The 12,298-nt window shown below is 41.1% G+C and overlaps 1 protein-coding gene across 1 annotated transcript in view; it reads right to left on the bottom strand.

Annotated features, from left to right (window-relative positions):
* Positions 1-12,298, bottom strand: part of LOC139765732 (uncharacterized) — a 556,217-nt gene that overhangs the window by 481,057 nt on the left and 62,862 nt on the right. The window contains exons 5-6 of the mRNA XM_071693548.1: positions 6,997-7,119; positions 6,599-6,697 (exon numbers count right to left, since the gene is read on the bottom strand). Of these exons, the coding sequence (XP_071549649.1) occupies positions 6,599-6,697; positions 6,997-7,119 (222 nt within the window). The remainder of the gene's footprint in view (positions 1-6,598; positions 6,698-6,996; positions 7,120-12,298) is intronic.

Genomic DNA, 12,298 nt, shown 5'->3' with positions numbered 1-12,298 from the left:
AGGACTCCTCGCGTGACTCCTTCTGTTTCCCATTTTTTTAGAAAGTTGAAAAATACAAGGAGGGGAGGATTTCTGGCCCCCCGCTCCCGTCCCCTCTAGTCGCGTTCTACGACACGCGAGGAATGCGTGGGAAGTATTCTTTCACCCCTATCCCCAGGGATGATATATATATATATACATACACACACATATACACACATATACACACATACACACATATGCACAGATATATATATATATACATATGAAAAATGTAAGAAATGATTTAGAAAACTGAAACTTCTAGCTTGAAATGAAAATGAAAAATGAATGTCACATAGTGGTTCAATCTCTGGCTATGGAAAAGGTAAATGTATAAATTTTTTTACACAAACGTCAATAGTAGTTTTCATTAATTCAACCACTGTATCATACTGCCTGGTTCACTTCTCTTATCATGAAACTGGAATATTGGCTTATGATGTTTCTCAATTGTCTTCATTACACAAAGTACAACCATATCTTGGATACATGAGGGTAGGTAGTTGGTCATCCGCCATAATAAAACCTTGACAGACCAAAATTTTATCTGGACCTCAACTTTTCCAGTACATTCATGAAAAACACGTTTTTGCTTTCCATCTCTATCACTTTGAAAAATGCTCCCTTTGTTCACATTTCAATGAAAGAATAAGCTTCATATATATATATATATATATATATATATATATATATATATATATATATATATATATATATAGTGCATAGTGCCGTTGTACAAAGGCAAAGGGGATAAAAGTGAGTGCTCAAATTACAGAGGTATAAGTTTGTTGATGCTCTGTGGAAGGTATTAAGAATATATGGTGTGGGAGGAAAGTTGTTTGAAGCAGTGAAAAGTTTTTATCGAGGATGTAAGGCATGTGTACGTGTAGGAAGAGAGGAAAGTGATTGGTTCTCAGTGAATGTAGGTTTGCGGCAGGGGTGTGTGATGTCTCCATGGTTGTTTAATTTGTTTATGGATGGGGTTGTTAGGGTGGTAAATGCAAGAGTTTTGGAAAGAGGGGCAAGTATGAAGTCTGTTGGGGATGAGAGAGCTTGGGAAGTGAGTCAGTTGTTGTTCGCTGATGATACAGGGCTGGTGGCTGATTCATGTGAGAAACTGCAGAAGCTGGTGACTGAGTTTGGTAAAGTGTGTGGAAGAAGAAAGTTAAGAGTAAATGTGAATAAGAGCAAGGTTATTAGGTACAGTAGGGTTGAGGGTCAAGTCAATTGGGAGGTGAGTTTGAATGGAGAAAAACTGGAGGAAGTGAAGTGTTTTAGATATCTGGGAGTGGATCTGGCAGCGGATGGAACCATGGAAGCGGAAGTGGATCATAGGGTGGGGGAGGGGGCGAAAATTCTGGGGGCCTTGAAGAATGTGTGGAAGTCGAGAACATTATCTCGGAAAGCAAAAATGGGTATGTTTGAAGGAATAGTGGTTCCAACAATGTTGTATGGTTGCGAGGCGTGGGCTATGGATAGAGTTGTGCGCAGGAGGATGGATGTGCTGGAAATGAGATGTTTGAGGACAATGTGTGGTGTGAGGTGGTTTGATCGAGTGAGTAACGTAAGGGTAAGAGAGATGTGTGGAAATAAAAAGAGCGTGGTTGAGAGAGCAGAAGAGGGTGTTTTGAAGTGGTTTGGGCACATGGAGAGAATGAGTGAGGAAAGATTGACCAAGAGGATATATGTGTCGGAGGTGGAGGGAACGAGGTGAAGAGGGAGACCAAATTGGAGGTGGAAAGATGGAGTGAAAAAGATTTTGTGTGATCGGGGCCTGAACATGCAGGAGGGTGAAAGGAGGGCAAGGAATAGAGTGAATTGGAGCGATGTGGTATACCGGGGTTGACGTGCTGTCAGTGGATTGAATCAAGGCATGTGAAGCGTCTGGGATAAACCATGGAAAGCTGTGTAGGTATGTATATTTGCGTGTGTGGACGTATTTATATACATGTGTATGGGGGGGGGGTTGGGCCATTTCTTTCGTCTGTTTCCTTGCGCTACCTCGCAAACGCGGGAGACAGCGACAAAGTATAATAAATATAAATATAATATATATATATATATATATATATATATATATATATATATATATATATATATATATATATATACATATATATATATATATATACATATCATGAGTCATGTGGCAGTTGAAGGAATAATTGGTGTACATGGGGTGTTCAGTGTTGTAAATGGAGATGGTGATGAGCTTGTAGATTTATGTTCTGAAAAAGGACTGGTGACTGGGAATACTTGCTTTAAAAAGAGAGATATACATAAGCACATGTATGTAAGAAGGAGAGATGACCAGAGAGCGTTATTGGATTGCGTGTTAATTGATAGGTGCGCGAAAAAGAGAATTTTGGATGTTAATGTGCTGAGAGGTTCAAGTGGAGGGATGTCCGATCCTTATCTTGTGGAGGCGAAGGTGAAGTTTTGTAGAGGTTTTCAGAAAAGAAGAGAGAATGTTGAGGTGAGAAGCGTGGTGAGAGAAAGTGAGCTTGAGAAGACTTGTGTGAGGAAGTACCAGGAGAGACTGAGTGCAGAATGGAAAAAGGTTAGAACAAAAGACGTAAAGGGAGCGGGGGAGGAATGGGATGTATTTAGGGAAGCAGTGATGGCTTGCATAAAAGATGCTTGTGGCATGAGAAGCGTGGGAGGTGGGCAGATTAGAAAGGGTAGTGAGTGGTGGGATAAAGAGGTAAGATTATTAGTGAAAGAGAAGAGAGAGACATTAGGACAATTTTTGCAAGGAAATCATGCAAATGACTGGGATATGTATAAGAGAAAGAGGGAAGACGTCAAGAGAAAGGTACAAGAGGTGAAAAAGAGGGCAAATGAGAGTTGAGGTGAGAGAGTATCACCAAATTTTAGGGGGAATAAAAAGATGTGTTGGAAGGAGGTAAATAAAGTGCGTAAGACAGGGAACAAATGTGAACTTCAATGAAGGGGGCTAATGGAGAGGTAATAACAAGTAGTGGTGATATGAAAAGGAGATTTAATGATTATTTTGAAGGTTTGTGAATGCATTTGATGATGGAGTGGCAGATATAGGGTGTTTTGGTCGAGGTGGTGTGTAAAGTGACAGGGTTAGGGAGAATGATTTGGTAAACAGAGAAGAGGTAGTAAAAGCTTTGCGGAAGATGAAAGCCGGCAAGGCAGTGGGTTTGGGTGGTATTGCAGTGGAATTTATTAAAAAAGGGGGTGAATGCATTGTTGTCTGGTTGGTAGGGTTAGTTGATGTATGTATGACTCATGATGAGGTGCCTGAGGATTGGCAAAAGGCTTGCATAGTGACATTGTACAAAGGAAAAGGGGATAAAAGTTAGTGCTCAAATTACAGATGTATAAGTTTGTTGAGTATTCTTGGTAAGTATATGGGATGGTATTGATTGAGAGGGTGAAGGCACGTGCAGAGCATCAGAATGGGGAAGAGCAATGGGGTTTCAGAAGTAGTAGAGGATGTGTGGATCAGGTGTTTGCTTTGAAAAATGTATGTGAGAAATACTTAGAAAAGCTAATGGATTTGTATGTAGCATTTATGGATCTGGAGAAGGCATATAATACAAATGATAGAGATGCTCTATGGAATGTATTAAGAATATATGGTGTGGGAGGCAAGCTGTTAGAAGCAGTGAAAAGTTTTTATCGAGGATGTAAGGCATGTGTACGTGTAAGAAGAGAGGAAAGTGATTGGTTCTCATTGGATGTTGAGTTGCGGCAGGGGTGTGTGATGTTTCCATGGTTGTTTATATTGTTTATGGATGGGGTTGTTAGTGAGGTGAATGCAAGAGTTTTGGAAAGAGGGGCAAGTATGCAGTCTGTTGTGGATGGGAGAGCCTCGGAAGTGAGTCAGTTGTTAGCCGATGATACAGCGCTGTTGGCTGATTCTGATTCATGTGAGAAACTGCAGAAGCTAGTGACTGAGTTTGGTAAAGTGTGTGAAAGAAGAAAGCTGAGAGTAAATGTGAAAAAGAGCAAGGTCATTAGGTACGGTAAGGTTGAGGGACAAGTCAATTGGCAGGTAAGTTTGAATGGAGAAAAACTGGAGGAAGTGTTTTAGACATCTGGGAGTGGAGTTGGCAGCGGATGGAACGATGGAAGAATAAGTGAATGATAGGGAGGGAGAGGGGGCGAAAGTTCTAAGAGCGTTGAAGAATGTGTTGAAGTCCAGAACATTATCTCGGAAAGGAAAAATGATTATGTTTGTATGTTTGAAGGAATAGTGGTTCCAACAATGTTATATGGTTGCAAGGCGTCGGCTATAGATAGAGTTGTTCGGAGGATTGTGGATATGCTGGAAATGAGATGTTTGAGGATAATATGTGGTGTGAGGAGGTTTGACCGAGTAAGTAATAAAAGGGCAAGATAGATGTGTGGTAATAAAAAGCGTGTGGTTGAGAGAGCAGAAGAGGGTGTTTTGAAATGATTTGGTCACATGGAGAGAATGGGGAAAGATTGACCAAGAGGATATATGTTTCAAAGGTGGAGGAAAAGGGAAGTGGGGGACGAAATTGGAAGTGGAAAGATGGAGTGAAACAGATTTTGAGTGATCTGGGCCTGAACATGCAGGAGGATGAAAGGCGTACAAGAAATAGAGCGAATTGAAACGATGTGATATACCTGGGTTGACGTGCTGTCAATGGATTGAACCAGGGCGTGTGCAGCGTCCATGGTAAACCATGGAGAGTTCTGTGGGGCCTGGATGTGGAATGGGAGCTGTGGTTTCGGTGCACTATTATATGACAGCTAGAGACTGAGCGTGAGCGAATGTGGCCTTTGTTGTCTTTTCCTAGCGCTACCTCGCACACATAAGGGAGGAGGGGGTTGTTATTTCTTGTGTGGCGAGATGGCGATGGGAATAAATAAAGGCAGACAGCATGAATTATGTACATGTGTATATATGTATATGTCTGTATGTGTATATACGTTGGGATGCATAGGTATGTATATTTGCGTGTGTGGACGTGTATGTATATACATGTGCATGTAGGTAGGTTGGGCCATTCTTTCGTCTGTTTCCTTGCGCTACCTCACTAACGCGGGAGACAGCGACAAAGCAAAATAAATATGAAATAATTTGGTAAAAATGTGATTGTCGAAATGGCGTCTAAGCTTCGTCTCTTCGATGTATATCAACTGACTGTTATATTTCTCTCTTGTGTCTTCCCTGATGATGTGTTTATTACACGAAAGTGCACTTGGGAACTTTTCGTGTCTCATTTTTCCCGTTTACTTATAGGAATATCTTGATCACGCGCAATATATATATATATATATATATATATATATATATATATATATATATATATATATATATATATATATATATATATATATATATATATATATATATATATTATTATGGCCCAACCCACCCACATACACATTTATATATATCCACGTCCACACACGCACATATACATACTTATACATCTCAAGATATACATATATATACACACACAGACATATACAAATATACACATATACTTAATTCATAATGTCTGCACTTATTCATTTCCGTCGCTACCCCGCCACACATAAAATGAAAACCCTCTTTCCCCGCATATGCGTGAGGTAGCGCTAGAGACAGAAATATATGTTGGGATACAATAGTGTGCATATCCTTGAGCAAGTGTTATGTAATAGCTTTGAAAGTCACGTTTGCTTCATGAAACATTTCACCTGCGAGTATTTATCTTACTCAAGTGTTTCCTTAGCAAAGAAACCTCACTCCCTGCAAGAGACACCGGTTCACATAAATGGAAAAACCAAAAAGAGATATAACATATGGTAACTGGTTACCTTTTTAAAAAAGATTGAATTCAAATACATTCAAACAGCAATAGACTTATGAGTCCCAACGAGGCTGTTTGCGCTAGTGAAAGAGATGAAATACTTATGGATTAGTCTGGCATAAGTAGAGAGAGACATATAGATTTTCTTTAAGAAGTAAGATCTAGAAACGTATCGTACAGATAGGTGTTGTTTCCAGCCATGTTGATTCTAGAACTCCAAGAAATCGTATGTCCTTTTTTTCGTTTCACTATGTTCAAGTCCATAATCGATATGCAATAACCCCTCCAGCAATTGTCTGTGGAATGGATCATTCTATCGCTGCTTGCAAGAAAAAGTTAGGTCTCCCTGTATATATCTAGCCAGCAATATGGTCAAGAACCTTCCCAAGTGACCCTGTGTGTACGTAGCCAAGAACATATGCAAGAAACTGTCTAGGTCAACCAGCTAAATCAAAAAAAGAAAAAAAGAAAGAATGGCTTGTTAAAAGTTTGAGCAATGCACATCTCGCTACACATGGTTTCGTCTGTGATCCCACCAGTTCATTTTTCACGGTCATCCAGGCATCACACATGTAGGATCTGGCTCAGGATAATGTTACAGTGTCGAGAAGCTGTGTTGGGTGGCCGCTGCCCACATTGTGACCGAGGTAAAGAACAGATGCAAACCAGCTCATAGCATGTGATCGTGTCGATGGCAGTAAATAGCTGGCAGCGATTAACACACTCCGCGAAGCATGGTTGTCACGGCAAAAGAGAAGAATAAAGGCCCAACTCACAATGAAGCTCGTCGGCGTGATTGTCTGGACAGTCGGGCCAGGCGTCGCACCAGAAGAAGCGATGAACCTTCGCCCCGGACTCACACACCGCGAAGTCTCCTGAAAAAAGAAAAAAAAAGAAATAGATAAGAAAACGGCCCAGCTTTATTATCTTTTGTCTTTCCTATAACTCATTCTGTGAAGACATGAACAATTTATAATTCAGCTTGCTTGGAAGAAACTACTTTCAGAATAAATCATCAAATGTGATTAAGTATTATAGTTTGCGGTAAATTGTAGTTCACGTAATTCACCTGATTCTACTTATCTGTTGATTAATGATATGTTTATCTAGGTTGTTTCTCTTCAGCTAAACACTGAACTATATATCTCAACTACTAAAACACTTAGCAAATGACCAATCTGACAGGCGGACTCGTCGGAACCATCCTTGCAATGTTGTTTCCCGTCACACACTCGCCCTGGCCGTATACACTGCCCATTCGCACACTCAAACTCCGACTTCCAGCATTGCCGGTGGTCTGGAACGAGAAAGGCGTCTGCTTAAACTGGAATGCAGAGGTCTGGAGTTTTCTTTGAGTTATTGCAACCAGGAATGAGGTATGGAATGAGAACTATCATTAGTCATGTCAGTGAAATGATAAGAGACAAGGAACAAAAAAGCTGATCATAATGACAAAAAAAATTACATCTGCTTCAGCAGTTTCTCACATCAATCAGCCACCAGCGATGTATCATCAGCGAACATATATATATATATATATGTATATATATATATATATATATATATATATATATATATATATATATATATATATATATATATATATATATATATATATATATATATATATATATATATATATCCCTGGGGATAAGGGAGAAAGAATACTTCCCACGCATTCCTAACGTGTCGTAGGAGGCGACTAAAGGGGACGGGAGCGGGGGGCCAGAAACCCTCCCCTCCTTGTATTCTAACTTTCTAAAAGGGGAAACAGAAGAAGGAGTCACGCGAGGAGTGCTCATCCTCCTCGAAGGCTCAGATTGGGGTGTCTAAATGTGTGTGGATGTAACCAAGATGAGAAAAAACGAGAGATAGGTAGTATGTTTGAGGAGAGGAACCTGGATGTTTTGGCTCTGAGTGAAACGAAGCTCAAGGGTAAAGGGGAAGAGTGGTTTGGGAATGTCTTGGGAGTAAAGTCAGGGGTTAATGAGAAGACAAGAGCAAGGGAAGGAGTAGCACTACTCCTGAATCAGGAGTTGTGGGAGTATGTGATAGAGTGTAAGAAAGTAAATTCTAGATTGATATGGGTAAAACTGAAAGTTGATGGAGAGAGATGGGTGATTATTGGTGCATATGCACCTGGGCATGAGAAGAAAGATCATGAGAGGCAAGTGTTTTGGGAGCAGCTGAATGAGTGGGTTAGTGGTTTTGATGCACAAGACCGGGTTATAGTGATGAGTGATTTGAATGCAAAGGTGAGTAATGTGGCAGTTGAGGGAATAATTGGTATACATGGAGTGTTCATTGTTGTAAATGGAAATGGTGAAGAGCTTGTAGATTTATGTGCTGAAAAGGACTGGTGATTGGGAATACCTGGTTTAAAAAGCGAGATATACATAAGTATACGTATGTAAGTAGGAGATATGGCCAGAGAGCGTTATTGGATTACGTGTTAAATGATAGACGCACGAAAGAGAGACTTTTGGATGTTAATGTGCTGAGAGGTGCAACTGGAGGGATGTCTGATCATTATCTTGTGGAGGAAAAGGTGAAGATTTGTGGGGGTTTTCAGAAAAGAAGAGAGAATGTTGGGGTGAAGAGAGTGGTGAGAGTAAGTGAGCTTGGGAAGGAGACTTGTGTGAGGAAGTACCAGGAGAGACTGAGTACAGAATGGAATAAGGTGAGAACAAAGTAGGTAAGGAGAGTGGGGGAGGAATGGGATGTATTTAGGGAAGCAGTGATGGCTTCCGCAAAAGATGCTTGTGGCATGAGAAGCGTGGGAGGTGGGTTGATTAGAAAAGGTAGTGAGTGGTGGGATGAAGAAGTTAGATTATTAATGAAAGAGAAGAGAGAGGCATTTGGACGATTTTTGCAGGGAAAAAATGCAAATGAGTGGGAGAGGTATAAAAGAAAGAGACAGGAGATCAAGAGAAAAGTGCAAGAGGTGAAAAAGAGGGCAAATGAGAGTTGGGGTGAGAGAGTATCATTAAATTTTAGGGAGAATAAAAAGATGTTTTGGAAGGAGGTAAATAAAGTGCGTAAGACAAGGGAGCAAATGGGAACTTCAGTGAAGGGGGCTAATGGGGAGGTGATAACAAGTAGTGGTGATGTGAGAAGGAGATGGAGTGAGTATTTTGAAGGTTTGTTGAATGTGTTTGATGATAGAGTGGCAGATATAGGGTGTTTTGGTCGAGGTGGTGTGCAAAGTGAGAAGGTTAGGGAAAATGATTTGGTAAATTGAGAAGAGGTAGTAAAAGCTTTACGGAAGATGAAAGCCGGCAAGGCAGCAGGTTTGGATGGTATTGCAGTGGAATGTATTAAAAAAGGGGGTGACCGCATTGTTGACTGGTTTGTAAGGTTAATTAATGTATGTATGATTCAAGGTGAGGTGCCTGAGGATTGGCGGAATGCTTGTATAGTGCCATTATACAAAGGCAAAGGGAATAAGAGTGAGTGCTCAAATTACAGAGGTATAAGTTTGTTGAGTATTCCTGGTAAATTATATGGGAGGGTATTGATTGAGAAGGTGAAGGCATGTACAGAGCATCAGACTGGGGAAGAGCAGTGTGGTTTCAGAAGTGGTAGAGGATGTGTGGATCAGGTGTTTGCTTTGAAGAATGTATGTGAGAAATACTTAGAAAAACAAATGGATTTGTATGTAGCATTTATGGATTTGGAGAAGGCATATGATAGAGTTGATAGAGATGCTCTGTGGAAGGTATTAAGAATATATGGTGTGGGAAGCAAGTTGATAGAACCAGTGAAAAGTTTTTATCGAGGATGTAAGGCATGTGTACGTGTAGGAAGAGAGGAAAATGATTGGTTCTCAGTGAATGTAGGTTTGCGTCAGGGGTGTGTGATGTCTCCATGGTTGTTTAATTTGTTTATGGATAGGGTTGTTAGGGAGGTAAATGCAAGAGTTTTGGAAAGAGGGGCAAGTATGCAGTCTGTTGTGGATGAGAGAGCTTGGGAAGTGTCAGTTGTTGTTCGCTGATGATACAGCGCTGGTGGCTGATTCTTGTAAGAAACTGCAGAAGCTGGTGACTGAGTTTGGTAAAGTGTGTGAAAGAAGAAAGTTAAGAGTAAATGTGAATAAGAGCAAGGTTATTAGGTACAGTAGGGATGAGGGTCAAGTCAAGTGGGAGGTAAGTTTGAATGGAGAAAAACTGGAAGAAGTAAAGTGTTTTAGATATCTGGGAGTGGATCTGGCAACGGATGGAACAATGGAAGCGGAAGTGAATCATAGGGTGGGGGAGGGGGCGAAAATTCTGGGAGCCTTGAAGAATGTTTGGAAGTCGAGAACATTATCTCGGAAAGCAAAAATGGGTATGTTTGAAGGAATAGTGGTTCCAACAATGTTGTTTGGTTGCGAGGCGTGGGCTATGGATAGAGTTGTGCGCAGGAGGATGGATGTGCTGGAAATGAAATGTTTGAGGACAATATGTGGTGTGAGGTGGCTTGATCGAGTAAGTAATGTAAGGGTGAGAGAGATGTGTGGAAATAAAAAGAGCGTGGTTGAGAGAGCAGAAGAGGGTGTTTTGAAATGGTTTGGTCACATGGAGAGAATGAGTGAGGAAAGATTGACCAAGAGGATGTATGTATCAGAGGTGGAGGGAACGAGGAGAAGTGGGAGACCAAATTGGAGGTGGAAAGATGGAGTGAAAAAGATTTTGATTGATCGGGGCCTGAACATGCAGGAGGGTGAAAGGTGTGCAAGGAATAGAGTGAATTGGAACGATGTGGTATACCGGGGTCGACGTGCTGTCAATGGATTGAACCAGGGCATGTGAAGCGTCTGGGGTAAAACATGGAAAGTTGTGTGGGGCCTGGATGTGGAAAGGGAACTGTGGTTTCGGTGCATTATTACATGACAGCTAGAGACTGAGGTTCTTGGCAATGGACCCACAATGTCAACTATGACTAGGTCAAACGGAGCTTCAAATGTGGCAATAGGAACTAAGGGAGCAGTCTTAAGCTTCTGATTAGGCTTTCCCATCACTTGTCATGTATGGCACGTCTTTACGTACTGAGCGACATCCCGGCGGACACCAGATAAAATCTTTTCACTACTTCTAGCAACTTACCTCCCACACTATATTCTTAATACCTTCCAAAGAGCATCTCTATCAACTCTGTCATATGCTTTCTCCAGATCCATAAATGCTCCATACAAATCCATTTGATTTTCTAAGTATTTCTCACATACATTCTTCAAAGCAAACACCTGATCCATACATCCTCTACCACTTCTGAAACCACACTGCTCTTCCCCAATCCAATGCTCTGTACATGCCTTCACCATCTCAATTGATACCTTCCCATGTAATTTCCCAGAAATACTTAACAAACTTATATCTCTGTAATTTGAACACTCACCTTTATCCACTTTGGCTTTTGTACAATAGCATTATACATGCATTCAGCCAATTATGAGGTACTTCACCATGAGCCATACATATACTGAATATCCTCACCAACCAGTCAAAAACACAGTCACCCCCTTTTTTGATAAATTCCACTGCAATTCCATCTAAACCTGCGACCTTGCCGGCTTTCACCTTCCACAAACCTTTCACTACCTCTTCTCTGTTTACCAGAGCATTTTTCCTGACCCTCTCATTTCCTACACTCCCTCGACAAAAACACCCTATATCTGCTACTCCATCATCTGACACATTCAACAAACCTTCATAGGACTCTTTCCATTTCTTTCTCACATCACCATTACATGTTATTACCTCCCCATTAGCCGCTTTCACTGATGTTCCCATTTGCTCTCTTGTCTTACACACTATATTTACCTCCTTCCAAAACATCTTTTTTATATTTCTTTTTATACTTTGTCGCTGTTTCCCGCGTTGGCGAGGTAGCACAAGGAAACAGATGAAAGAATGGCCCATACAAATGCATAAACGCCCGCACAGGCACATATACATATCGATACATTTCAATGAATACATACATATAAATACACAGACTTATACATATATACACAGCCACGTATTCATTTATACTGCCTTATCCATTCTTGCCACCACCCCACCACACATGAAATGACACCCCTCTACCTCCGCGTGCATGCGGAGTAGCGCTAGGAAAGAACAACGGCCACATTCGTCCACACTCCGACTCTAGCTGTCATGAGTAATGCACCGAAACCACAGCTCCCTTCCTATGGTTTACCCCAGATGGTTCACATGCCCTGGTTCAATCCAGTGACAGCACATCGACCCCGGTATACCACATCATTCCAAGTCACTCCATTCCTTGCACGCCATTCACCCTCCTGCATGTTCAGGTCCCAATCTCTAAAATTTTTTTTCACTACATCCTTCCACCTCCAATTGGGTCTTCCACTTCTCTTCGTTCCCTCCACCTCTGACACATATATTCTCTGTGTCAATCTTTCCTCACTCATTCTCCACACGTGACCAAATCATTTCAATACATCCACTTCTGCTCTCTCAGCCACACTA

The sequence above is a fragment of the Panulirus ornatus genome, chromosome 55 (genome assembly GCF_036320965.1).
Source record: "Panulirus ornatus isolate Po-2019 chromosome 55, ASM3632096v1, whole genome shotgun sequence".
NCBI lineage: Eukaryota > Metazoa > Arthropoda > Malacostraca > Decapoda > Palinuridae > Panulirus > Panulirus ornatus.
The sequence above is the reverse complement of the archived record's forward strand: the minus strand, read 5'-3'. Positions and strand labels throughout refer to the sequence as shown.